At 39.9% G+C, this 24103-nt stretch overlaps 1 protein-coding gene across 4 annotated transcripts in view; it reads left to right on the plus strand.

Annotated features, from left to right (window-relative positions):
• Nucleotides 1–5183, plus strand: part of HS3ST5 (heparan sulfate-glucosamine 3-sulfotransferase 5) — a 291447-nt gene extending 286264 nt beyond the window's left edge. For all 4 annotated transcript variants that reach the window (XM_070376398.1, XM_070376399.1, XM_070376397.1 and 1 more), the window contains one exon: nucleotides 2631–5183. In XM_070376398.1, the coding sequence (XP_070232499.1) occupies nucleotides 2631–3561 (931 nt within the window). In that variant the 3' untranslated portion in view covers nucleotides 3562–5183. The remainder of the gene's footprint in view (nucleotides 1–2630) is intronic.
• Nucleotides 5184–24103: the final 18920 nt, after the last annotated feature.

Raw genomic sequence — 24103 nt, forward strand, 5'->3', positions numbered from 1 at the left:
AGTGCAGCCACACACTAAAATAAAAATATCTTTCTTACAATTTTTCTTCTCTATAGATCTTATCACACAAATATTTAACAAGTAATATAATAATGTTTTTTTCCTTCAGCCAGTGTTAATTTTGATAGATAGAATGAACCCTCTGATGCTTTTCAATTCAAAATTCCTGAGTAAACTTCCTATTCACTAGTGGCTAACCATGGGAACCGATATAGCCCAGAGCTTATCACTGACTCCAAGTAGTTCCCTAAAGTAGTGCTTGTTGTTAGTGAAAAGCCTTGATGTGGTGCATTGTCCTGTGTCCATAATGGAACTTTTATATCAGGTTCTTCCTAATGTTTTAATTTTTTCTAATCATTTAATCTGAATAATTGATCTAATGATCATCAGCACGTTAGTTATTTAGTTGATAACTTTTCATTTTTAACCTGGTCTCTAGTCTCTAATGGGGTAGCTTTTATAAGGACTTGGATTGCTTTGCTTTCTCAAAACCTCTCACTTGAGAGTCTGAGCAGTCTTGGCACATGTTGACATAAGCTTGTCCTTTAGAAACTGAAGAGCCTGCACTCTTGGTAGGAGGCTGAGCTCAGTTCCTTCTACTGTCCTTTCCACTCCTAAAATTTCTTATTTTTTAGTCTGGGGTCCATGCCTGCTCTCTAGGAATTAGAAATAATATGATATTTTCTCTTATTTTGAATAAGGAAATCCAAAAAGCAATTGTTCGATGGGGAATGAGCTCCCATGATAAAAGGTAAATAAAGGAAAGAAGGAAAATGGCCTTTTCTAGATGTAGGGAAATTTCTTTCCAGCTCAAACAAAGCAGAGTGTTTCAGCCTCTCTCAACCTGAGTTCTGTGAGAGAATCAGGTCCTACAGCAAAACATTTGATTGACCGTTTCCTTACTTCTCCCAAGGACAGCATCATTCAAGATGCCTAGGAGAAAAGTCCATCTATTACATTCAATGGATGGATTAAGGAATTTGGATTTAATTCTCAACTAGAGCCCAACAAGACCTAAAAGATGAATTTGTGACATCCCAATCAATGTCATAATTAAAAACGTACTTTGAGTATATATATATTGCTACTTTTATGTCTTCCACTTAGAGCTCTAGCTTATCAATCCTATTAACAAATCCATAAAAACAAAATTCATTTTCTCTAAAATATTAACTGATAAACCATATTTTTAATAGTGTGCTATATGTTCATGGTTTACACAATGAGCAAAAGTTTTTTAAAAAAATCATAAAAAAACTCACTGAAAAATAAAATATGTTCATAAGCATTAAAACAGAGAGCTGCTTAAACAGCAGAGGTAAAGCCCCTTCCCCTCAGTTCTGCAGAATGCCTTGGTATAACCTTGAGGTTTCTCCCTTCTCCTTTTAATTGTAAACATTACAGAAAATAAAAAAGATTCAGTGGGGTCTCTTGGGAAAAGCAAGAGACAGCCTCATTGCCCTACAGACAGGAGGACATCAGCTCCAAATTATTAGGGTAACAAGAAGCTTCAGTTGAAGGAATTGGTTTAACAGCCATTTTGACTAATATTGTACCCTTTAACAAGAAAGTGAAAATGCCTTCTCAAGTAAACTCAGGAAAATTATAATGAATTTCAGTTCAATTCTAGACTATACCCAAAAGAAAATTCAATTCACTAACCATATAAATTGGCCACACCAAATTAAATAGCCACTCCAGTCTAATATCATTGTGATTGTTACCACACCTTTCTCTCTGAAAAAAAGCAGCTGTGGTTGCTCCTTGCTTAGGCAATGTTGAAGTGGAAATCCTCTTTTCTGGCTCCATCCAATGCCTTCCTTCCTTCACAAATTTGAGTCCCTGATTTAAGTGCACTTGGCAATGAGGACCTCAGGTTTCTGGGGCTGCCAAGGTCTTGTTGATTTCTGGTCCCAGGTGTGATAGGTGATATACAGCACTTGCTGATTGCATTGGATTTGCTCCTACATTCAGCAAAGTAAAAACATAAGCCTGACCTTTTTAGATAGAAAGAGAAAGAGAGGCAGAAGAAATATGTACTCTGCTAGCTGTCCCCAGGGCCAAAGGCAGAAATTCTCATAAAATGAAAAGCTCAGCAAGTGCCAAGATTGGAATTTTGCATGTTGATGACGCAAATAGTCAAAGGCAGAAACTGGGACCTCTTTTCAGATTCTATCTCAAAGATTTTCAGTTATATGAGTGCAGCTGAGCTGTAATAAAATAATACAACACGAAACCCACAGGACGTGGCCTCCTAGCTGCCCTTTAGCCTCTCAGCTGAAGATTCTAATCTTCTATCTTTCATATTTTCTAAATGATGTTAACTGGTGAGCTGTTAAAAGGCTATTAGTATGGTTGGTGTCACTTGTCTGTCCTGTACTGTGAATGTCAGTACATGCTATAGTCAATTAAGTGCTTGGTGAATAAAAATTTTAAGAAGCACTAATAAAAATATCCCATCAATTATGTGTGCTCCATTTAATACAGGGTTGCTTAAAATAAAATTTCCCAAACATATGTTGATTATAGATTGCAGCAGGCGGGGAACAGTGGTTTTCTTTATGCAGGAACCAGAGAAATGAGAAGTTAGTTGCAATGAGCTCCTTAGAGTGTCTCTCTGTTGCTTACAGGCTACAACCCATCTGCCCCATCGAAGGCCGATTCGGAGCCCGTGGTCAGGCTGAATTCCCCCTGCGCACCCTGCAGTTTAAGCGTGGCCTGCTGCACGAGTTCCGGAAGGGCAACTCTTCCAAGGAGCAGGTACACCTTCATGACCTGGTCCAGCAACTTCCCAAGGCCATTATCATTGGAGTGAGGAAAGGAGGCACCAGGGCCCTGCTTGAGATGCTGAACCTCCATCCAGCAGTGGTCAAAGCCTCTCAAGAAATCCACTTTTTTGACAATGATGAGAATTATGCCAAGGGCATTGAGTGGTATAGGAAAAAGATGCCTTTTTCCTACCCTCAGCAAATCACAATTGAAAAGAGTCCAGCATATTTTATCACAGAGGAGGTTCCGGAAAGGATTTACAAAATGAACTCATCCATCAAGTTGTTGATCATTGTCAGGGAGCCAACCACAAGAGCTATTTCTGATTACACTCAGGTGCTAGAGGGGAAGGAGAGGAAGAATAAAACATATTACAAGTTTGAGAAGCTGGCCATAGACCCTAATACCTGCGAAGTGAACACGAAATACAAGGCAGTAAGAACCAGCATCTACACCAAACATCTGGAAAGGTGGTTGAAGTACTTTCCAATTGAGCAATTCCACATTGTCGATGGAGATCGCCTCATCACGGAACCCCTACCAGAACTTCAACTCGTGGAGAAGTTCCTAAATCTTCCCCCAAGGATAAGTCAATACAATTTGTATTTCAATGCTACCAGAGGGTTTTACTGCTTGCGATTTAACATTATCTTTAACAAGTGCCTGGCGGGCAGCAAGGGGCGCATTCATCCCGAGGTGGACCCCTCTGTCATTACCAAATTGCGCAAATTCTTTCACCCTTTCAATCAAAAATTTTACCAGATCACTGGGAGGACATTGAACTGGCCCTAAAATAATAAGTCATACAACACTGTGTGTTGTGCCTGGAGACAGACAATGTCTCTTCTAGATTAAAATATGCACTTTTCCTAGACACAACTGTCCACGTCATTTTTCCATGTATACTTGTACATACGCAGTGTATGACCAAATATAAGATCAGCTCTTTTTCTACTGAAAATTTACAAAAAAAAAAACCCACCAATTTGCGGTCTACACAGTTGCATCTTTTATGCTATTTAGAAAAAGAAGAGGTGGTGGTACTGGGAAAAAGTGACTTCAGCTATTCTCAAAGAGTTAGTCTTCCTTCAAGTCAGGATTTGTCGCCTGCCATTTTCATAGATTTAAGCCAAAAGATGAACGTGTGAAAATGTACCAATGGCTGTGAAGTTTCAGGAAGTAGAGGATTCAGTTATGCATACTTTTCTAAGGGAAAGCTGACTCTTTAATTCAGTTGCTGAATTGATGCCATGAAAACAGAAAATACTATTTTCTTATTATTTAAAAGGATGTCTTATCTCATAAAATTGACATCATTCCAAAGTTCCTGTGGTGATTTTGCACTATCGTTTTCCCGTATGGACCATGGTGTCACTTGTCGCATGTCAATCACACGTCGGAAAGTTGAGTCCCTTTAATTCCGTGTTCTATGTCAACAAAGAGAAATGTCATGTACATAATGTATATAGTTGTAAATACTGCTTTCACACTAAGTAACTCTATTTTGTAAACTGAATATGGCTATTTAATTTATTGTGAAAATTAAATTTATTGTGGTATTTAAAAAATGGAATGGATTAAAATTACTCTATGTGCAATTTTTTTTACTCATTTGTCTTACGTGTCCCTTGCTGGCTCCCAGAGTCAAAGCTGTTTATGTACACATAAGAGCCCTTGGAAAGATGCCCTTCTCCACTGAGTTTCTGTACCCTTGTGACAATGGAGTAATGAAGTAAGGTTGACTATATTTTTAAAAATATCTCAACCATCCAGAAATCTAGTATAAAAGCCACCTCAAAGAACACTACTGCTTCTCTACTCCAACTTTGAACAATTAAAAAGTTGCTTCTGGTGCCAGGAGACAGACAAGAAATACTTCAACATAATCAAAGCGTAGAAGAATCACAATTTTATTTGAACTCAGTCAGACCAATAGAGAAATTAAACAAGATTAGAAAATTTGTGTAGCCTCTATACTGAAAGCTGCCAAAGCTTCAAAAATAAATACGAACTCTCAGAACTCCCTCTTTGAGATAAAACTACATCAGCCTGCTCAAAAATGATCAAATTACATAGTGTTGCTATTACTAACATAAACATATGGCTCCGATTTCCATCCAGAGAAGTTAATGCTAAATTGGGTGTTTGCTAACATCAGATACCCTGTATTATGCTTAAATATAATGCAGAAAACCTTGGAAAGAGGTATCAACCCCCCCAAAAAAAGGAGAGAGAGAAAGAGATGGATTTTTCACAATCATGGTTGCTTATCCTGTGGAAGATTTTTGAAGGAGCTTTGTTCACATTGACAGTGCCTAGTAAATTACAATGGATTCCTATTTGATTGTACTAAGTGTTGATTTGCTCCATGAATTGTTCATCCTGTCCAGTAATTTGATGGTGAACTTTTCTAAATAAATAGCCCTTTCCCCTTCAGTGTTGGTATGTATTGCTTCTCAAGCTTCAGCCTTGGTAATCATCTCTGCTGTTTCAATTAGCAGTGATGTTGTTTTCTCAGCATGGAATAGTCATGACACCAGCACACGCTGACAGACCAGCTTCTCACTCACTGTGCAGTGACTCTGAAAAGAGAGTCTTGTGTCTGAATGTCAGTCACTCTCCTTTAAGGGGGGAATGAAATCAAATATAAGGAACATAGCATCAGATTTCCCTATGCCTCACCTCCCAGCTAACCATCAGAATACACTGTGTTAATACCACACTCAAGAACGTAATCACACATTATCACTCATTTTATTACAACTCTTTCCAGAGCACTGTATAGTTCATACAATTTTATACCAGTATGTCAAAGTATGCCCCACTGGAACACTGATATTTCAAAAACTCAGCCTAGGTGTTCCACCAGTAAAATAAAAAAATGGCAATCTTTTCCTAAACTCACAGAAATTTTTTTAAGTAATGAATAGAAATTTTTCAGTGACAATCTTTTATAGTCCAAATTTGTCCTCAACTTTGCTGCTGCTTCCAACAGTGTATATCAGAGTTGATTATAAGATTCTATTTGACTTGTGTTGACTTTTAAAATTTGTTGTTTTTAGCTCAGGAAGCAAATATATCTTCATCACACACAGGAAAAAAACTGCTGCAATTTCCAGTTGTCAAATAACTGAGAATTGTTTTAAACCTGGGAGCCTCCTCACAGAGATCTAAAACAGGAGACTGGCCTAGAAGGATGTTTTTAGAGGCGGGTTTCATTTCAGTAAAAAAAAAAGAGAGAGAGAGAGAAACAGCCAGAGCCACTGCTGATTGAACTAGGTAGAAATAAAAATCCTATGACTTAAGAGCACATTTCCACTAGAGGCTTCAAACCTCCATGTTTAAGAAAATGTCTCCTGTTGTCATCAAACTGGCAACCAACCTCTCGGGACATCTACAGCTCATTACAATGGATCCACTAGGATTCTCTTTAATAAGTTATTCCTTTTATATTATGAAAACTTTGCATTTCTTCTGGAGGCTTGGTGGCACCATACAGTTTTGTAAAACAATTCAAGCTGCAAAGAGAAAAAAAAAAAAACTGTTTAAACAATGGTGAAGTCTCTGCTGGATTATAAAGTTAAAACTACATCATTTTGGAAGCCAGGGAATTCCAATTATAATTGTACAAACACGAACAAGAGTCCCAAGGGAATGAGAGAGACCCGAGAACAGAGAGAAAAAGAGACATTCAAACCCTTAGACAGACATCAAATTCCTGAAAATCATCTTACAAAACCCCTTAGCTGATGAAAGTACTAATTTTTTTCTACTCATTGCACTGTAGTATAGAAAAAAATCTTCAACATCAGGGTCTTTAGCTAATCTATGATAAAACAGAAGCATGTAAACCCATCATAATCCCCTCTGATCTTAGATTTGGTACCTTTTATGGTGATGGGCCAGTTTGCCAGAATGCTAAAGCTGATGGAGCCTCATGAGAGCACTGCTTGGGGTCCTGCCCTTGGAATGAGGGCCCTCCTGGAGGACAAGCTCCAGGACCAGTGGAGGACTCCTGGGATGCTACCAAGGGAAGGTAAGAACCAAGGACAAGTACAGCCCAAGTTCCGACCCTGCCAGTAAGATTGTGCTCTATCCAATTAGCAGCCTACTAAATTGGATTGCTTTCATAAGCCCAATTTGAGAATTTTCCAGGGATGGAGAATTTCAAATGATCATAAATAGTGTCTTCCTGCTGAAGTCTTTTGTACTCTTTTTGCACACTCAGCAGCCATTTTCTACTTAAGAGAACAGACTACAATCTTAAGCAAAAAAGAAAACTTTGCTGAGAACATTTTCCCTAAAAATAACTAAATACAGCAGAAATCTTAGCAATTTCGGCTAGCAAGGTGAAAATAGAGAATATTTTAAAGCAAATTCATGGCACTTCCCCGAAGTGCCAAACTATACTAACGATGCATTGATAAATAAATACCTAATTGCACTTGATTTACAAATAAAAGCCTCTTAATTGGCATATTTTTTCCTAACTTGGTGTTACTTCCAAGTATTTCAAAAGTCTGTTCTCTTAAGTACTGTAGGTTATTCAGGCCTCCTAGCATCTGTTTATCAATTTTTATAACAAGCCTTTCTTTTATAGCTAGTGCAAGGATGAAATTTACACCCCTCCCCCCAAAAAAAGATCATTTGTTAAGGTCCTAATAAAGGCGCTTTACGACACATCTTACAAAAACAATTTCCTTATGTTTTATTCTTTTAAAGATTTCTTTCCAATTACATTTTATCTTGGCTTTAAGGAATAAAAGTGCTATTTCATGATGATTAGAAGTGGATTGGGGCAGAGAAAAGGCAGAACTGAACTGAGAGCAATATGCATTTGCCATAGAAAGCACTTGATTGGTATTCCAAGAACAAGTGTCTGTTATTTAAAGGCAGCTTAGTAGAAAAGCAATAGCCTTTCAATCATATCAAGGAGGCAGCCACATGCTTGGTACTTTATCAGGCTAGTTCCATCACTCCTGAATTTGCAAACCGTATCAGTCTACTAGGTCTTGGGGAGCTGTTGGTGAAAGAGTTTACTGTTTCTAAACATACATGTCATCCCCCTTTAAAAACAGTCCACCAAGAAGGTGAGTCACTTCCAGAAGATTGGTAACATCCTTTCAAAGAGCTAGCTCACTTTCAGCCCTTCTAAATGCACACAACTTTGCTTTGCATTACCTTTCCTTTAATGGCACCAGGGAACAATCTTTAAGACCAACTAGCAAAACTGTCTGTTTCTTTGGTAAGGCCATGCTGATGGCATCCTTCATCTCTGGCTCATTTTTTCCAGGACTGAGGCAAAGGGGTTCTTTCAAACACAGGTCTCCCTGGATATGCTGACCATGGAAGAGTCATACTCTTTCCCTGCCACCGAGCTTCTGGCTGTAGGTTCACTCATCCATCAGGAGATGCAGGAAGGAGAAGAAAACAGAACACAACATTCTCCCGCAAGTAAGACACTGTTTTATTTTCAGAAGTGTTTAGGAAATATCTTTGTTTCATTGAAAACAAAGGTAATATAAGCTAAATGGAAGTGAAACAGGCAAGTCAATTCATCCCTTTGGGGTTGAGCTTTCTATTAAATAAAACAGGAGCATCAGATTAGGGGATGGTTAAACTCTTTGAGGATAACATCATGCCAGCAGATGAAAATGATTATTGGAGCAGGGTGTTTGCCGGTGAATGAAACAGAGCTGAGAGCATGAAGGTGGAGAGGAAGGAGGGGGTTAGACTCAATGTGCTCAGCTGTTTCTATGGGTTGGATCTCTCCCAAAAGTTCTATGTCTATGATTTGTCTTTAAGGGATAGTCTTCACCACAGTTCTCTAGCAACTGAATTTGCTTTCAATTCAACCTTGTTCTTGGTTTTGGTTTGCTTTTTACCCTGGTGGCTCAGACGATAAAGCGTCTGCCCGCAATGCGGGAGAACCGGGTTTGATCCCTGGGTCAGAAGATCCCCTAGAGAAGGAAATGGCAACCCACTCCAATACTCTTGCCTAGAAAATTCCATGGATGGCGGAGCCTGGTGGGCTACAAACAGTTCATGGGGTCGCAAAGAGTCCGACATGACTGAGCAACTTCACACTTCACTTCATGCATTAACTTCTGTTACCTAGCAGACCACCTCCAAAACATCCTAATTAGTTCACAATTCTATTGCTTATCTGGGAAGTCCTGGTCTGTCCAGTTTATCTCCACACTGCTGGCCTTCCTCATGAACCTGTGGTTTCCAGCAGCTCAGCTGGTGACTGGATGGTCTAAGGTGATCTCTCTTAAATGCTGGTGGCCTGTGCTGTTGATTGATTGGTGCTACTTGCCACTGCTAGTTATTGGCTTGATGACAAAGGTGCCTGGGTCACATGTGTCTCCTCACTCAATAGATTCACTTGGACATCTTCATGGTAGTCAAAGAGCTATTTAAAGAATAGCAAGAGAGGGTAAATCCCAGTGTACAAGCATTTTTCAAGCATTTGTTTACATCCTGTTTGTTATTTCTCATTGGCCAAACCATGTCACGTGGCCAAACCATGAGTCAGCATGGGAGGGGATGCCACAAAAGCGTGGCTGTAGGAAAGAAAATGATTGTGGCCATTTCTGCAAATACAGACCATACCTCTCAACCGTGATCCTGCCATGATGAAAATTATAACAATTATAGTAACAATTCACTAGACAAATCTATCTTCCTCCGTTCCTAAAGAAACACAATGATAATCAGGATGGCTGTCAGAATAATGCCCTCCTTCCAAAGATATATATTAATACATCCTCATCTCAGGAATCTGTGAAAATGTTACCTTATATGGCAAAAGGGACTTCATAGATGTAATGAAGCAAAGGACTTTGAGATGGGGAGTTTCCTGGATTGTCTGGATGGGCCCAGTGTAACCAGAGGGTCCTTAAAGGTAGAAGAGAGAGAGAAGAGGACACTTGGAGAAATGCTGATAATGGAAAAATGGGTTTAGATTTTGGGGGCCTTCAGAGAGACCTGCACTGCTGGCTTTGAAGGTGGAGGGAGGCAGCCGCAAGCCAAGGGATATAGGCAGCTTGAAGAAGCTGGAAAAAGCAAGGAAGCAGTTTCCCGTGGAGCCTCCAGAAGAAGACATGGCCATGGCAACATCTTAGTTTTAGCCCAGGGAAACTTATGCTGGACTTTGATATAACAGAAATGTGAGAGAATATGTTTTTGTTGTTTTAAGCCACTAGGTTTGTGGTGAGTTGTTACAGTAGCCTTAGAAAATGAATGCAGGAAATCAGGGGAAACAGTGCTCACCAAATGCTGGAGTGTTCGACCAGCTTATGCTCCTCCGGCATCACAGGGGCAATAGCCGACGGTCACCAAGGGCATTTCGTCCAAGCAGAGCAAGCAGAAGTCCTGAAGCATAGGACCCCCAAAAATTCCCAAAAGTGAATGCAGGCAGGAGGACCCTCAAGGAGACAATTCCATGGTCCTAGAAACACAGAGCAAGTCTCATTTCTTCTGAGACACCTCCACTGAAGCCCATCAGGTAAGAAACAATTTAATGGTAAACTGCAGATAAGTTTATAGCAAGGTCTAGATTATGCAACATTTAAAAATCTCTTTAACATTGCGGGGTTCACACTGAAAAGAGAAAACATTTTGATCTTCTTACAAGACCATAAAATCTAGCCTGGATCCAGAATATCTGAAGTTTCCAAAGATCAGAGCCAGGAGCCTTCTTTTCTCTTCTTTACTTTCTTAGTTGCAGCACATTCCCGCGGCGTGCAGGCTCAGTGATTGAGGCTCACAGGCTTAGTTGCCCCTGCGGCTTGTGGAATGTTAATTCCATTCCCTGACCACGGATTGAAGCCGAGTCCTCAGCATTGGAAGGCAGATTCTTAACCACTGGACACCAAGGAAGTCCCAAGGAACCTCGCTTTAGATTGGTCCCAAGATCTCCTCCAAACAACCTTGAAAATTCTCTTGTGGGTAAAACAAAGACCTGAGATTCTTTCTCCTGACCTTAATGAAATTCAGAGGCATTTATTGATCACCTAATATGTTCCTAGCTTCTGAAAGATCTATCAATTACTAAAGGTCACTAGGAAAGCCAGTTAGAGGTGTGACTAGAATACAGCCCTCCAGGGTTCCGGCCCAGTGCCACTTGTCAAGAAAAGTCTCTAAATGGTTCTATTTATTAATTATGTCTGCCTACTTCCTAAAAAGATTTGTGGTAGCAATTTTCTAATTAAAATTTGTTTCTAATCTCTTTCTAATCTTGTCTTTTTGGCTGCATTTCAACCCCCTTGTACTTAATCAACTTGGAATAGTAACATGTATTGAGTCTGTATAAAAATATGAATTAGCTTTAAAAATTAAAATGTACATACATTTATTACACATGTAATATGTATGGACATATTTATATTTGTAAGCAGTTGAAAGAGGCTAGTGATAACGGTTCATTATGGGCTAATTAAAACCATTCTTTTGTTAGTGATTACCTGTCAAATTTGCTGCGTTTAAAAAATTACATTTCAAAGGTGTCACTGTCCAGTCAAAGTGAATACACGTAAAGAAAGGAAAAATTCAGTACATTAATATTTCAAAAGCACATTGACCAATCTGAAAACAAATATTTTCATAAAAGAACACAGTTCGCCTAATTAAAGTGTCACTACATATAGAATAAGTTTCAATGTCCAAAAAAATATGTCTATTTATCTTGTTAATTCAAGGATATTGAAGGTGCCCACATGGGAAATATTATACCTGACACCATTTGGTACTTGTGCATGTGGACACCTGTGTGTGTGTGTGTGTGTGTGTGTGTGTGTGTGTGTGCATGTGTGTGGTTCTTGACAATTGTATAACAGTGTCTCATCCTCATGTGATTGTCACATTACTTCTCAGCTTGATTATCACAAGTCTTCCACCTTGGAATTGTGTCAGGTTTTTCTGAGAGCACAGTAAAAATTAATATTAGTGATGAAAATAATTATATAATAACATTGTATTAATAATGAAAGAGTGATTCATTCAATCCACAAAAGTTAACTGAACACCTAACACTAGATTCTGAGTTATTTTTCATTATTTTTAAACTTAAAGATAAATTTAAGAACAATGTGTGTACTTGGTATTATTATCTGCATTGATTGTGTTTGAGGTACTAATGTTAAATTGTTTGAAATTAGTAAGTACACACACCCAAGCTCTGAGAGCATGCAATTGTTAAGTCTCTCTGGGAAACATCACTGAAAATAAAAGTTTTTTGAGGTGAAGGGCCAGAACCGTCATGATAGAACACCCCAAGGCTTCATTTTACACTTGCAGCCACCTCATGGGAAAGATGGCAAAAGGACCAGCCAACCCACTGAGCGTTACCTGTGTTTATACCCACAGACTGACCAGCTGACTGACCAGTCACACAGACCCTTAATTTGGATAGAGTTTGTTGAAATTGGTCAAACTGGTTACTGTGTGATTGTCCTCAAGAAAGTTACTTAATCTTTCTAGTTTCTCCTTCCAGACATTACCTTTGAAATATTTGGAGAAAAAACTTAATAATTCTTGATGTGGAATTGCTTCTTTTTCCATCTCTTCGGCTGGTTCATAGCCACCATGGGCCCCAGCCCCTGCAACTTGTTCTCGGAGCTTTCAGAAGTCCTTGAGAACTAGCTCTGCTCACACAGCCAGCCAGCACCACAGGGCACTGCCAGGTGCGGCTGACTGTCAGCACCACTGCCGATCCTGCTGGGCGCTGTGGCTCCCCAGCTGGCACTGTTATCACCTCCACATCCCCAGAGATCTATGGTGATGTATGAATGGGTGTGGCGGGGGAAGAGACAGGGGGTCAGTAGGAATCCAGTCTCTCCTTACGTTATACTCCTTTTTAAAAAGTTCCAAAGTCATCCTATGGAGATATCAAAAAAAAAATCCCTTTCCACTCTGTGTTCAGAATCTACTCTCTCCATAAGGCCAGACTAGGGTGGAAGCCAGATCTGGGTAACAGATACTATGATAAACTCAGAATCTTGTGATAGGTGTTCAATAAAACTTTGTGGATTGAATGAACAAATGATTCTTTCATTGTGATGTTGGAGTCTTTACCACTGGGTTAAGCTTGTCTGCCGGTCTCTTACTTCCCTTAGAATGGAATCTCTGCCAGGAAATTCTGAGGTTCTTTATTCAAAAAGATTTCTAGTGGCAACCCACCATACATCCAGACATGTTCCCCAGCAGTGAATGTATGCACAGTGCAGACTTTTACTGAACTCCTGAATGCCCATTATACTTCTCATGCATTCTAAGACACAAATGCTAAGAACCAAGGGCTAGCCTGATACACTGCAAAGGCCTTTCCATGCCAGGAACCAGCATGACAGTTGAAATTACTTCTCTCTCTTATACTTCATAATATCTGACGATGAGGCAGCAGATGTCAACTTCTGTTTGTATGAGTCCGGGTCTCTCAATAACAAGGATCCTTACATTTTCTCTATTAAACTGTTACATTTTACACAATTTAGCGTGAATTAAAATTTTGAATTTCAAAAACAATGATGGAAACAATCAACTAACTGCCGCCTTCATTACAGTAAACCATGGTAGTAAAGGTGAACAGCTTAGTTCACTCGTGATGTAGAAGTAGAGCTCATTGTTGTCATTTTTAATTGTATTTGACTCTTACTTCTTTTGCATGTGAACACATCTTAGCCTGAAATATGCACACAATACAGTGAACTCAAAGAGAAGTAGACTGTTCATGGACCACAAAGACACTGGAAAGAAAACAGGAATCTAGGTATATAAAGTAACTCTGTAGTCATAGAGTAGGAGAAAACCCACTTTTATTTGCTTTGAGACATTTAGGAAATCATTATTAGATAGTAATTAAAGAATGATTAATGCTAATTACTTGATGACGGCTCTGTATGTCCAAATGAAATAACCAGACCATGGTATGATCCACTTACTTCTACTCTAATAGTAGACATGCCTGCAAATTGAAATTGTCATTCTATGAGTCTAGCTGATTATTGTGTCTCAGTTGATTGGTTATATCATATAGACACAGGCATATCTTTTAGGAACATACATTGATGCATGAATGAATTTGGATAGTTCAGCAAGTGGAGAGGCAGCAGCTGTAAATACATGAAAAGGCTTGACCTGAATATTTACCTGTAAATAGAGTTACACCGGTCAGGGCACAATGGGAATATGGTTAACATCTACTCTCCAGGCTGCTTATTTCAGTATCCACAGGTAATTCTGGCAGAGACTCGAAAGAAATGTTTATGTCAATTCCTACCCCCCATATTGCAGATAAGCAGCCCAGGTGGGGAGCCATTAATTCTTTATTCTAAAATGTAGGTATTGACATTATTGTCTTAGTAAATGCAATATCATTAAGAAAATGGTGTCTTTGTTTAACATTTCTTCTAATTGTAAACAACTTTAGGGCAAGTATTGTTATCAACCCCTCCTGATCCGTTGAAGGTCCCAGCAAATGATTAAATTTTTTTTTTCAAATGAAAAAAAAGTAACAATTTATTTATTTAAATATTAAGAATCTTAAACGTTCATTATTTGCTGAAAATACCTTCTGACACACAATACCAGTCAGAGCCCACCACATATGGATAATCGTAAATACATTCATCTAGTGGAGGGCCTGTCACGACGGGTGCAAGGAGGGCCATTGGCTCCAAGCCTCATACTGGTGAAGAGGTCACAGTTAGCCTGGTGACATTACCTTCGAATGAGATTAGATTGCTGGTCCTGAAAAACTCTGGCATGTCTTATTTTTTGACATATTTTGTCAGTACCCTCGAAATCTCAGAAGATGGTGGTAGGTCCCTTGAACTATGAGAGGCAACAATCTCATACATTTGGACCTGAACTCATGCGTAACACCATCAGCAGGATGGATGGGGCATCCCTTTAGTGTGTTCACTTTGCTTGTCCTTGTCAATTTGGTTGAGAAACAATACCAGAATCCACGGGTCTGCAAGAGAATGTGCTTTCAAGCAGGGCAAATATTAGCAGGGAGGAAAAGTACAGGAACACTAATCCATATTCCCATGGAAATGCTCTGGTTTCAATATTCCTTTTGAAAAAAACCTAGCTTCTCTAGTAAGTTGGTCACACTCCAAGAGGAATTAAGCTTGAAAGATAACAGAACTTCAAAAACCAAATAGAAAAGACCAGACCCGAGGCTGTGAAGGGCATTCAGAAGAGAGAAGAGTTTTAACTCAGATTTCAAAGCATGTCCTCCCTGCTCTTTGAAAGTTTCTGACACTCTCAGAGTTGCTGAAGATTTTCCCACCTGAGACATCTTTCATCAGAAAACCATGAAATAACAACAACAACAAAAATCTCTCCAGGTAGAGTAAGAGGAAAATGTGAATTCAAGTAAGTTGCTGCTCATTCTGCTTATTCTTGAGCCTAACAGGTCATCTCCAAGAAAGTTGCTCGAGTGTTACTCATCTCACTGCAAATTAGCAGGATGCACATTCTACCATGAGTGGGATTGAGGCCCCAAACCTGTGGTGCCCAGCAGAAAGCATAGGTCTTGGCAGGTTGCCAGAAGTGTGTCTCCATGACCTGTTTGCCAGGGATGGCCAAAAATCAGAAGGGAAAAAATAGGCAGTAGGAATAAAAGGTGTAAATCCACATCTCAACACATATATTCCTGCTTTTTCATGCTAATTCCTTTACCCAGAATCCCCTGGGTTCTGCATTTACCTGGGTAACCTTTGCTGACCCTTCATGGCTCAATTTCAGGTCCAGTGGCAGGCACAGAAACTTGACAGTGCCTGATGCAAGATGCCTGTCCACTAGGAGCTGCGTCAGCCTCACAAGTGGGCGTGATGAATGATGCACAAGGAAAGCAGTTCTCTTCAGCTCACTGCTTGGCACAAGAAATGAACCAGTACACAACACAGGATACCTACCCCCAAGGAGCCGAGGGTAGGTTGAGTACAGACTACAGCTAACTTGACAGTGCATGATGCAAAGTGCCTGCCCATAGTGGTTGAGTGCCAGGCTCAACTGGACCCAAGAAGCACAACAGTGCAGAACGAAATGCATTTATATCTACAGTGAGTGAAATTTGGAAAACTCAGCAGTGGCCACAGGACTGGAAAAGGTCAGTTTTCATTCCAATCCCAAAGAAAGGCAATGCCAAAGACCGTTCAAACTACTGCACAGTTGCACTCATCTCACACGCCAGCAAAGCAATGTTCAAAATTCTCCAAGCCAGGCTTCAACAGTACGTGAACTGAGAACTTCCAGATGTTCAAGGTGCATTTAGAAAAAGCAGAGGAATCAGAGATCAAATTACCATCTGTTGGATCACAGAAAAAGCAAGAGAATTCCAGAAAAACATTTACTTCTGCTTCATTGGAACTATGCTAAAGCCTTTGACTATGTGGATCACAGCAAATTGGAAAATTCTTAAAGAGATGGGAATACCAGACCACCTTACCTGCCTCCTGAGAAATCTGTATGCAGGTCAAGAAGGAACGGTTAGAACTGGACATGGAAAAACAGACTGGATCCAAATTGGGAAAGGAGTACGTCAAAGCTGTTTATTGTCACCTTGATTATTTAACTTATATGCAGAATGCATCATGCAAAATGCCAGGCTGGATGAAGCACCAGCTGGAATCATTATTTCACCAGCTGGAAAAATATTAATAACCTCAGATATGCTGATGACACCACCCTTATGGCAGAAAGTGAAGAGAAATTAAAGAGCCTCTTGATGAAAGTGAAACAGGAGAGTGAAAAAGCTGGCTTAACACTCAACATTCAAAAAACTAAAATCATGGCATCTGGTTCCATCACTTCAGGGCAAATAGATGGGGAAACAATGGAAACAGCAAGAGACTTTATTTTCTTGGGCTTTAAAATCACTGCATGTGGTGACTGCAGCCATAAAATTAAAAGATGCTTACTCCTTGGAAGAAAACCTATGACAAACCTAGACAGCATATTAAAAAGCAGAGACATTACTTTGTCAACAAAGGTCCGTCTAGTCAAGGCTATGGTTTTTCCAGTTGTCATGTATGGATATGAGAGTTGGACCATAAAGAAAGCTGAGCACTGAAGAATTGATGCTTTTGAACTGTGATGTTGAAGAAGACCCTTGCAAGTCCCTTGGACTGCAAGGAGATCAAACCAGTCAATCCTGAAGGAAATCAATCCTGAATATTCATTGGAAGGATTGATGATGAAGCTGAAGCTACAATATTTTGGCCACCTGATGCAAAGAAATGATTCATTGGAAATGGCCCTGATGTTGGAAAAGATTGAAGGTGAGAGGAGAAGGGGACAACAGAGGATGAGATGGTTTGAAGGCATCACCAACTCAATGGACATGAATTTGAACAAGCTCCGGGAGTTGGTGATGGGCAGGGAGGCCTGGTGTGCTGCAGTCCATGGGGTCACAAAGAGTTGGACATGACTGAGTGACTGAACTGAACTGACAGTGAGCAAGAATCTAGACTCAGTGCTGGACATGAGGAACAGAGCAGTGCACAGTCCAAGGTTGCAACTCACTGTGGATGTGCACCAAGCTTCATGTGGCCAAAACAGACATGGGGTGCACTACACAGTGTGCAACAGTGCAGCTAATTTCCTTGAACCCCTTGGCCTTCTATAATTACTGTAGAAGTAATTATACTTCTACACCCCTCTTTATACCCTAAAAATAAACATCACTTTTGAGTAAAATATTTACAGTATTTATTTCCCCCATGGACAATAAGCATATTGAAGGCATCAGTTAGACTTTGTTTGTGTTCATATCCCCAACAGTAAGCACGGTGACCTCAAAAAACCCAAAGCACCACCAGCAGTGTTAATATAGATGTATGTGGCACTAAACCAAATTACTAAAGCTCTGCTCAAAACAATGTCAATGAACTTATAGAGAAATACTTTGTTTGCTGTATTACACTTAGTATTTTGCATCAGTGTTCATGAGTGATTTTGTTCTTCAATATTCTTCCCTTGTACTATCTTTCAATGGTTTTTGTATCCGTGTCAAACTTGTTTCATAAAAAAAAAGTGAGAAAGTTTTGCTTCCCATTCCATGTTCTAGAACAGGTATCAGCACACTTTTTTCTATAATGGGGATAGTAAATGGTAGCAAATATTTTAGGCAATGTGGTCCCTATGGTCTCTGTGTTGCCACTACAGTCGTCCTTCGGTATCTTCAGGGAACTGGTTTCAGGATCCCCACAGAGACCAGAATCCAAGGATGTTCAAGTCCCTTATATAAAATGGCATGGACCAGTTGTACCCAGCCTGTATCCATGCATCTGCATCCATGGATACAAGGGGCTGTGTGTACTCAACTTTGGGGAAAAGCAGTCATAAACAATAAGGGTAGAAGCAGGAGTGACTGTGTTCCGATTAAACTTTAGGTGTTTCAATTAGTAACATGTGGCAGACAGTCAGATTTAATCTCTGGGCCTTGGTTTGTGGACTTTTGATCTGGAATGCTTTATAGAGCAAGAGGACCGTGTGGTCTTGGTGATTTGGGAGAAATGTCCCTGTACCTCATTTTAGTGAAAAAGACTCTGGTGTTTCCCACTAAATAAGATCACAAGATGTTATGGGTTCATCTTGTATCTTCCTTGCCTCAGTTCTGGAATGACCCACTTCTCCAAGGAGCCAGTATCATAGTGTTTTAGGAATAGAGGCTTTATGGTATGTTTAATGTCTGGTAGAGTTAATTTCCCTTTGCAGCTATACTTTTATCATATTTTGTGACCGGATCTCTCCTGGTTCAGCCAACTACAGAAAAACAGAGACTAGGAGGGTACATGACCCAGAGGCAGACTTGCTCACAGAGACAGGGTCTTAGAGGAGGAAGCCCAGCCCCGCAGGCCAAATGTGGGCACTAGTAACCTGAGTATGCAATATTGTGACCACAGGGATCTTGTCAAAGAGGATGAGAGTTAACACCAGTGATATAAGGAAAGATCTGGCAGCAGTGGATCCAGGTGTGAAGGCAATCAGATCCACTCATGTTGGGTAAAAGCAAGTAGCAAGTATCTGCTCCAGGAAGGTTTACTGTCCTTACAGAGGAAGGTTGCCTGGCATGGACAAGGCAGAGCCCTAACTATAGAATACAGAAGCTCAAGATCCCTCCAACAGAGGGAACAAGTAAGATACCCTTGGCAAAGCTGCCAGGAATCCAAGGAGTAAACTGAGACCCCAAAATAAGGCCCAAGCTGAGTTACCAAAATTGGAGCGCAGGACAGAGCTGGATAAGGAGTAAGTGGGGTTTAGACTAAACTCCAGGTGTCAAGCTGGTGCTCCTAAGTTCCTCCTGCTCAATGTCACAGTTAATCACAGAGCCTGTGGGTGCCCTGTTACTCTAGCTTTGAAGGAAGGAAGGAGAGAGAACTTGGAAATCATCAAGATTAGACACAAGACAAGTCTTTGGGGCTGTCCTTAGTTAGTCATGACCTTTGGTGGGCCACTTTGCCTCTGGTCCACCAAGGGAATGGAGTGAGCTTATGTCTAAGGCACCTTCTAATTCTAAGAGTCCATGCCTCCACCACTGGGGGGCTTTGATTGCCTAGAGAATCCCATGGACAGAGGAGCCTAGCAGGCTACAGTCCATGGGGTCCCAAAGAGTCAGACACAACTTCACTTTCACTTTCACTTTTGAGGAACTAAGATCCCATGTGCCTCATGGCATGGCCGAAAAAAGAAACTAACAGGAACAATAAGACTCCAGTTTCACCAACACATTTTATGTGCCATACGTGATTTACATATTTACATACATTAAAGGGAAAGAAACTAATGTTTTTTGTTACCTACCGGTGGTGTAAATGTTTAACAACCAGCTCTCTTCGGGGGAGGAAAAAAGCTCTGATTTGCAGCATTTGCCAATATCTGAGGTACAAATATTCCCACTATGGTTTCAAGTTATCACCACGTAGTCACTGAATTCAGGGTTGGGAAGAAATGTGCAGTGAAACACCATCATATAGGGCATCCTACAGATGCAATAGAGTCAGATAGGCTCAGAATACAAATAACAATAAAATGTAATGAACTGATTAGAAAGTTATGAGTATATATGTGTTACATTTGTTTTTAATATAATTTATGTATAGAAGTATATACAATTTTCAACAATGACTGTGTTGAACGACTGGCTCTCAAAATTTCTGACAATTTATCAATCAGTCCTTGTTAGCTGATAAGGGCCAGCTGCAGCATACCACTGATTATGACCTGCTGTCTACTAGAGGCCATGATTGTCACTGTAGTTTTATTGTTTCATTAATCCTCATTGTGACTTTCTGAAATAGGAACTGTTTTTCTGATGAATAAAAGCATCTCAGAAAGGTTAAATAACCTACCTGGGACCACACAGCTGTTATGGTTATGTGGCCTTCACCCTCCAAATCCCCAAATTCTAGTATCTCATGCTGTCTCTCATAGAGCAAAATTTTTATTTTAAACGGTTTTATTCTTTAAGTGAGTAAACTATGTTCCAGGTAAAGCCAAAGCCCTCTGATTTCAGTGATTGTGTGACCACTGATGTGTGTTTGAGGTCACTGCCACTGAATCAGTTTGGTGTCAGAAAGGGCCATTAGGCTACATAAGATGCCACTGTGAGGCGGGACTTGACTACAGTTTTCTAGATGAGCACACAGGAGAGCACCACTTACCCGGTAATAAATCTCCACCCAGAAACACTGGGATCAATATATAATGAATAATGCAATAAATGAAATTAAAAACACTCTGGAGCCAACAAATAGTAGAATAACAGAGGCAGAAGATAGGATTAGTGAATTAGAAGATAGAATGGTAGAAATAAATGAATCAGAGAGGATAAAAGAACAACGAATTAAAAGAAATGAGGACAATCTCAGAGACCTCCAGGACAATATTAAACGCTACAACATTCGAATCATAGGGGTTCCAGAAGAAGAAGACGAAAAGAAAGACCATGAGAAAATACTTGAGGAGATAATAGTTGAAAACTTCCCTAAAATGGGGAAGGAAATAATCACCCAAGTCCAAGAAACCCAGAGAGTCCCAAACAGGATAAACCCAAGGAGAAACACCCCAAGACACATATTAATCAAATTAACAAAGATCAAACACAAAGAACAAATATTAAAAGCAGCAAGGGAAAAACAACAAATAACACACAAGGGAATTCCCATAAGGATAACAGCTGATCTTTCAATAGAAACTCTTCAAGCCAGGAGGGAATGGCAAGACATACTTAAAATGATGAAAGAAAATAACCTACAGCCCAGATTATTGTACCCAGCAAGGATCTCATTCAAGTATGAAGGAGAAATCAAAAGCTTTTCAGACAAGCAAAAGCTGAGAGAATTCTGCACCACCAAACCAGCTCTCCAACAAATACTAAAGGATATTCTCTAGACAGGAAACACAAAAATGGTGTATAAACTCGAACCCAAAACAATAAAGTAAATGGCAACGGGAAAAAAAAAAAAAAGAAACACTGGGAATCACCCCAAGTTCCCCTCTCATCTTCCTTTCTTTTCCCTAAAGTAATTCCAACTCAATAAAGCTAATTTATTCTTAATCAAGTCAATATTTTGTACAACAAACCTCAAGGTGAATATCCAATAATATTTCAACTATTGTCTTCAACAAATTCACAACATTTCTTATAGTTGTAATTTTTGTGATTCAGTTATTGTTTGTTCTTACCACATAACATGTTCTTTTTCCTAAGCAGCATCACTGTAAAGTTACAATGAAAAAAGATTTTTTAACTAATAATACACTTTCTCTAAAATAGAAAGAAGAGCTTACAGAAAAAAAAATATATTTTTTATGATTCAAAAAAAATTACTTTTAGGACATATTTAGACCTCTATACAGTCTACCCAAAAGGATCAAAGGCAGTTGTTCACAATCATGAGTGACCAGCCTCACCAGGAGAAAGACACCAGAATTGACTCCACTGAACAATACATTTTATTTCAAATACTGGCACTCTTATGAAAAATCATTTTGTCTATCACTGGTTGGTTAAGTTATTCTTTATTGTTATAGACTTATTTTACGTCTTGGAATAAATATATTACTTTTAATTACAGCGTCAATTTAAGAGGTTATTTTTTCCCCTCATGTTTGCTTCAAGAACACACAGGAAACTCAGAAGAACTGTGTGCAGCCCAGAAGCCTGATCTGATATCAAATGTTTCCTCTTGTCTTCACGGTTCTTGCTTTTCTGTCCCCTACTGCCAGTCACGATCTTCTTTCTTGGGTGCTCTCATTTTCCCCTCTTCTTCATTTCTCTCCTGGCACTCACTAAGGGAGTAGATGAAAAAGAGAAAGGAGAGTGGGTATGTACCCAGAGCCTGGCATGAGAGTAACACATGATAGGAACAAAGAGATAAAGAGGATACATGGTGCCAGGGCCAGGGCACTGTTACTCTGTACCCATTTCAGTCTTCATGCTTTTATACAAGGGTTTTGGGCATTGAAGTAGAGGACATAGTGGAGAAATGGAGTGAGGAAAAGATTTTTTTCCTCTTTAGATATATAAATATAGATATAGAATAGAATAACAGAGCAGATTGGGACAGGAGTATCTCAATACACCTCATCTGCTTCTCTCTTTTCTTCAGGATTAAACCAAAAGTTCAAATAAATTGAATGTGATTCTGCAAAATTATTCTACTTTGGTGCCATTAGTCCTATGGGAAAGGGCATGAGATTGTACTGGACCTGAGCGTCACCCAGGAAAAAGAGGACTGATGATGGATGGTGAAGAGGGATCTTCCATTTTATTTAGTGTACTTGTTCACTTAAAAAGATAGATAAGACTATATTTAATGATTTAAAGATGAAGTTCAGGAATGATTGCCAAAAAAAACATTTTTAGTACAATGCTGAGGGTATTGGTTGCCACTCAAATCCTGAAAGATGATGCTGTGAAAGTGCTACACTCAATATGCCAGCAAATTTGGAAAACTCGGCAGTGGCCACAGGACTGGAAAAGGTCAGTTTTCATTTCAATCTCAAAGAAAGGCAATGCCAAAGAATGCTCAAACTACCGCACAATTGCATTCATCTCACATGCTAGTAAAGTAATGCTCAAAATTCTCCAAGCCAGACTTCAGCAATATATGAACCGTGAACTTCCTGATGTTCAAGCTGGTTTTAGAAAAGGCAGAGGAACCAGAGATCAAATTGCCAACATCCGCTGGATCATGGAAAAAGCAAGAGAGTTCCAGAAAAACATCTATTTCTGCTTTATTGACTATGCCAACGCCTTTGACTGTGTGGATCACAATAAATTGTGGAAAATTCTGAAAGAGATGGGAATACCAGACCACCTGACCTGCCTCTTGAGAAACCTATATGCAGGTCAGGAAGCAACAGTTAGAACTGGACATGGAACAACAGACTGGTTCCAAATAGGAAAAGGAGTATGTCAAGGCTGTATATTGTCACCCTGCTTATTTAACTTCTATACAGAGTACATCATGAGAAACGCTGGACTGGAAGAAACACAAGCTGGAATCAAGATTGCCGGGAGAATATCAATAACCCCAGATAGGCAGATGACAGCACCCTTATGGCAGAAAGTGAAGAGGAACTAAAAAGCCTCTTGATGAAAGTGAAAGAGGAGAGTGAAAAAGTTGGCTTAAAGCTCAACATTCAGAAAACGAAGATCATGGCATCTGGTCCCACCACTTCATGGGAAATAGATGGGGAAACAGTGGAAACAGCGTCAGACTTTATTTTTCTGGGCTCCAAAATCACTGCAGATGGTGACTGCAGCCATAAAATTAAAAGACGCTTACTCCTTGGAAGGAAAGTTATGACCAACCTAGATAGCATATTCAAAAGCAGAGACATTACTTTGCCAACAAAGGTCTGTCTAGTCAAGGCTATGGTTTTTCCTGTGGTCATGTATGGATGTGAGAGTTGGACTGTGAAGAAAGCTGAGCACTGAAGAATTGATGCTTTTGAACTGTGGTGTTGGAGAAGACTCTTGAGAGTCCCTTGGACTGCAGGGAGATCCAACCAGTCCATTCTGAAGGAGATCAGCCCTGGGATTTCTTTGGAAGGAATGATGCTAAAACTGAAACTCCAGTACTTTGGCCACCTCATGCGAAGAGTTGACTCATTGGAAAAGACCCTGATGCTGGGAGGGATTGGGGGCAGGAGGAGAAGGGGATGACAGAGGATGAGATGGCTGGATGGCATCACTGACTCGATGGATGTGAGTCTGAGTGAACTCCGGGAGTTGGTGATGGACAGGGAGGCCTGGCATGCTGCGATTCATGGGGTCACAAAGAGTCGGACACGACTGAGCGACTGAACTGAA

This window comes from Bos mutus, chromosome 9, assembly GCF_027580195.1.
Source record: "Bos mutus isolate GX-2022 chromosome 9, NWIPB_WYAK_1.1, whole genome shotgun sequence".
In the NCBI taxonomy this organism is placed as follows: domain Eukaryota; kingdom Metazoa; phylum Chordata; class Mammalia; order Artiodactyla; family Bovidae; genus Bos; species Bos mutus.